At 42.1% G+C, this 2,752-nt stretch overlaps 1 protein-coding gene across 1 annotated transcript; it reads left to right on the forward strand.

The window, feature by feature from the left end:
• Window positions 1–589: 589 nt before the first annotated feature.
• LOC136532059 (uncharacterized) lies at window positions 590–2,673 on the forward strand. The gene is made up of 7 exons (XM_066524686.1): window positions 590–724; window positions 812–934; window positions 1,021–1,103; window positions 1,224–1,365; window positions 1,634–1,663; window positions 1,833–1,903; window positions 1,974–2,673. The coding sequence occupies exons 2-7, from the start codon at window positions 914–916 to the stop codon at window positions 2,527–2,529; spliced, it is 903 nt and encodes a 300-aa protein (XP_066380783.1). The 5' UTR covers window positions 590–724; window positions 812–913; the 3' UTR covers window positions 2,530–2,673.
• Window positions 2,674–2,752: the final 79 nt, after the last annotated feature.

A 2,752-nucleotide genomic window follows, 5' to 3' on the forward strand; every position in this document is an offset into this window, starting at 1 on the left:
TAATTCACTGTCTATGCCATATAGGCTTTCTTGTTACAAAGATAGAAACAAATCCCTATTTTCTCTCCCGATCTAACAAACTCTCGCTGAAGGGGAAAACCGGCCTGGGGCGCGGTGACCGCGCCCAGCGCGCCTCGCGCGTTTCCCCCCCTTCTCTCAGCCACTGTTCCTCCTCCTTCTCTGGTAGGTCCGGCCCACCATAACAGATATGCTTTCAATCTGAGTTTGATGGCCTCAACTGCTGTCCACCTTGCATAACTCTGCAGTTAGGCCAGGCTCAGAAGGTCCAATTAATCGTTTCCTTCATTCAACGTGTCTCTTCAGAGCCCTTTCCTGTCTATTTTGTTTTAATAAATTATACTTCTGTTTCTTTCAGATTGTAGATTTCATCTCTGTTTTGCTAACAATTGGTAGCGAAATTGCTGAGAAGGAGCTAATAAACCAATCAGTGATAAAGCATTGCATTGATTTATTTTTTCTGTAAGTGGGCTACTGTGTGTTTTATTCCTTAACGGTCACTGTTAATGGCAAATCCTCATACATTGCCTGGTGCTGCAGGTACCCTTATAATAACTTTTTGCATCATCATGTTGAGAACATTATTGTTTCTTGCCTTGAGGTTAAAAGAAATCAATTGACTGACCATATCCTTAATGACTGCGGCCTTGTCGGTAAAGTCCTTGCCGCTGAAAAAAGTCCATCTCTGCCAGTGGAGTCTAATGGGGTAAATCTATTTCTTGATACTTGTCATCTTGTTTTTTTCTTTGCTGGGCTATGTCGCCAGTATTTTGATTGTGCCTTGTGTTTGTAGCCAACGTTACCGTCAGAAGGGAAAGAACCTCCAAGAATTGGGAATATTGGACACATAACTCGAATAGCGAATAAGCTCATTCAATTGGGAAATAGTAACAGCATGATCCATAGTCACTTGCAGGTATTTCCAATTTCTGTTTCATCTTTGGCCAACAATTTGGAACTATTGTGTCATACTCATTTACATTTATAAACTTGTGTTTATAGGAGAACAGCGAGTGGGCTGTATGGCAAACAGATGTCCTGGTCAAACGCAATGAGGTGGAGAACGTTTACCATTGGGCATGTGGGTATGTTTTTTTCCCATCCTGGGCTTTCTGATTCTTGTGTACACTGCTGAAACACTTGTGATTTCTCTGTGGTAACTTGTATATTTCTTCCTGACCGTTGGCTAATGTTTTATGCTGCAGCCGTCCAACTTCTCTACATGATCGTGGGAGGGATAGCGATGATGACGACTTCCGAGACAGAGACTATGATGTGGCAGCACTTGCTAATAATCTGAGTCAGGCATTTCGATATGGGATATACAGCAATGATGACATTGAAGAGGTGATTTTCGTCAGTTTTTTAGCAAGATTTTCTTGAGTTTTGAACATCATGTTCTTTTGTAGCATGCTATAATTTTGTAGAGTGGTATTTAGAAAAAAAGTTGTGTTCAATTTCTGAATCTGTTATAATATCTTCACTGTTGCTGTTTTACAACTAAACATTTCAACCATGTAAAAATAAAACCTTGGGATTCTCCCAGATAACTGTAATATACTAATATTACCTTCATTGCTAACATTATAACGTATTTCATGTTTGATTATTGCAGGCACAAGGATCCCACGAACGAGATGATGAGGTATGCTTACAGTACTACTTATGTAAATATTTCTATTGTTTTACTTCAATACAGTCAATGTAAGATTGGTAAATGGTCAATACTTTTGATTTGATAATTAAAAACATATTGTATCATGCTATAACAAACATGGATTATCTATGAGCTTATTCCTGTCCATGTATTAAAGGATGTCTACTTTGATGATGAGTCAGCTGAAGTAGTAATATCTTCATTGCGTTTGGGGGATGATCAGGACAGGTAATTAATATTTTTCAGTGACCTAAATCTTACTACAAGTAAGATGGCTTATAGTGTGCGCATTCTGCAGCAGTTCCCTCTTCACGAATTCAAACTGGTTTACGTTTGATGGTGATAGAGGAATCAATGATCGCCTAGCTGCCTCTGTTCCTTCATCATCCCCCAATTCTGAAGAGATTTCCTTGAACGCGGAGGAAACTGATGAAGTGCTAACTGGTGAAACCACTGGCACCGAGTCACTGCTGGAAAGTGCATCCCTTGAAAATGGTCCTGTTGAGGAGGCCAAGGAACTAGCAGAAGTTGCTAACGACAGTGATGCTACCACGGTCAGTGAGAAAATTTTGTGTACAGAAGAGGATAGTGCATCCCATGAGCCTGAAACCTCTGAGCGGCCTGTGGATGCTCAAGAGGGCCAGACTGGAGGTGCGGCTGAAGCGTCAAGCACAGAGGGAGCAGCGAATGAACCTTGCAGCTCTTCTGAGCCTGGCAATGCCTTGCCTGAATCTGGTGACACTGATTGTCGCACTGCCAACTCATCTGAGTCTAATGAGATTGCCCATGAATCAGGATCACCTGTGGAGGTTGACGATGAAAAGAAATCTGAGATTGCCACAACAAATGAATGAAGCGTATGGGCTGGAATGGTACCACAAACCAAGGCAGGATCGCCGACCAGATTCTTTTGCTGGTGAGCAATGCCACTTTGTTTTGCATCGCATGCTCACGGACCACGGACTACCATGCTGAAGCAAGGGTGCCGTACAATTTTAGCGGCGCTGCTTTGCTATGAGCAGTCGATTGTTACTGCTTGGATGAGCATATTCGTGCAGCTGGGCACGCTCTGTTATG

This window comes from Miscanthus floridulus, unplaced genomic scaffold (assembly GCF_019320115.1).
Source record: "Miscanthus floridulus cultivar M001 unplaced genomic scaffold, ASM1932011v1 fs_517_1_2, whole genome shotgun sequence".
Taxonomy (NCBI): Eukaryota; Viridiplantae; Streptophyta; class Magnoliopsida; order Poales; family Poaceae; genus Miscanthus; species Miscanthus floridulus.

Coding starts and splice junctions, on each gene's coding strand:
- LOC136532059 (XM_066524686.1), top strand. CDS start 914: ATGATCCATAGTCACTTGCAG. Junction 1,366..1,633: donor GCAATGATGACATTGAAGAG/GTGATTTTCGTC, acceptor TGATTATTGCAG/GCACAAGGATCCCACGAACG. Junction 1,664..1,832: donor CCCACGAACGAGATGATGAG/GTATGCTTACAG, acceptor CATGTATTAAAG/GATGTCTACTTTGATGATGA.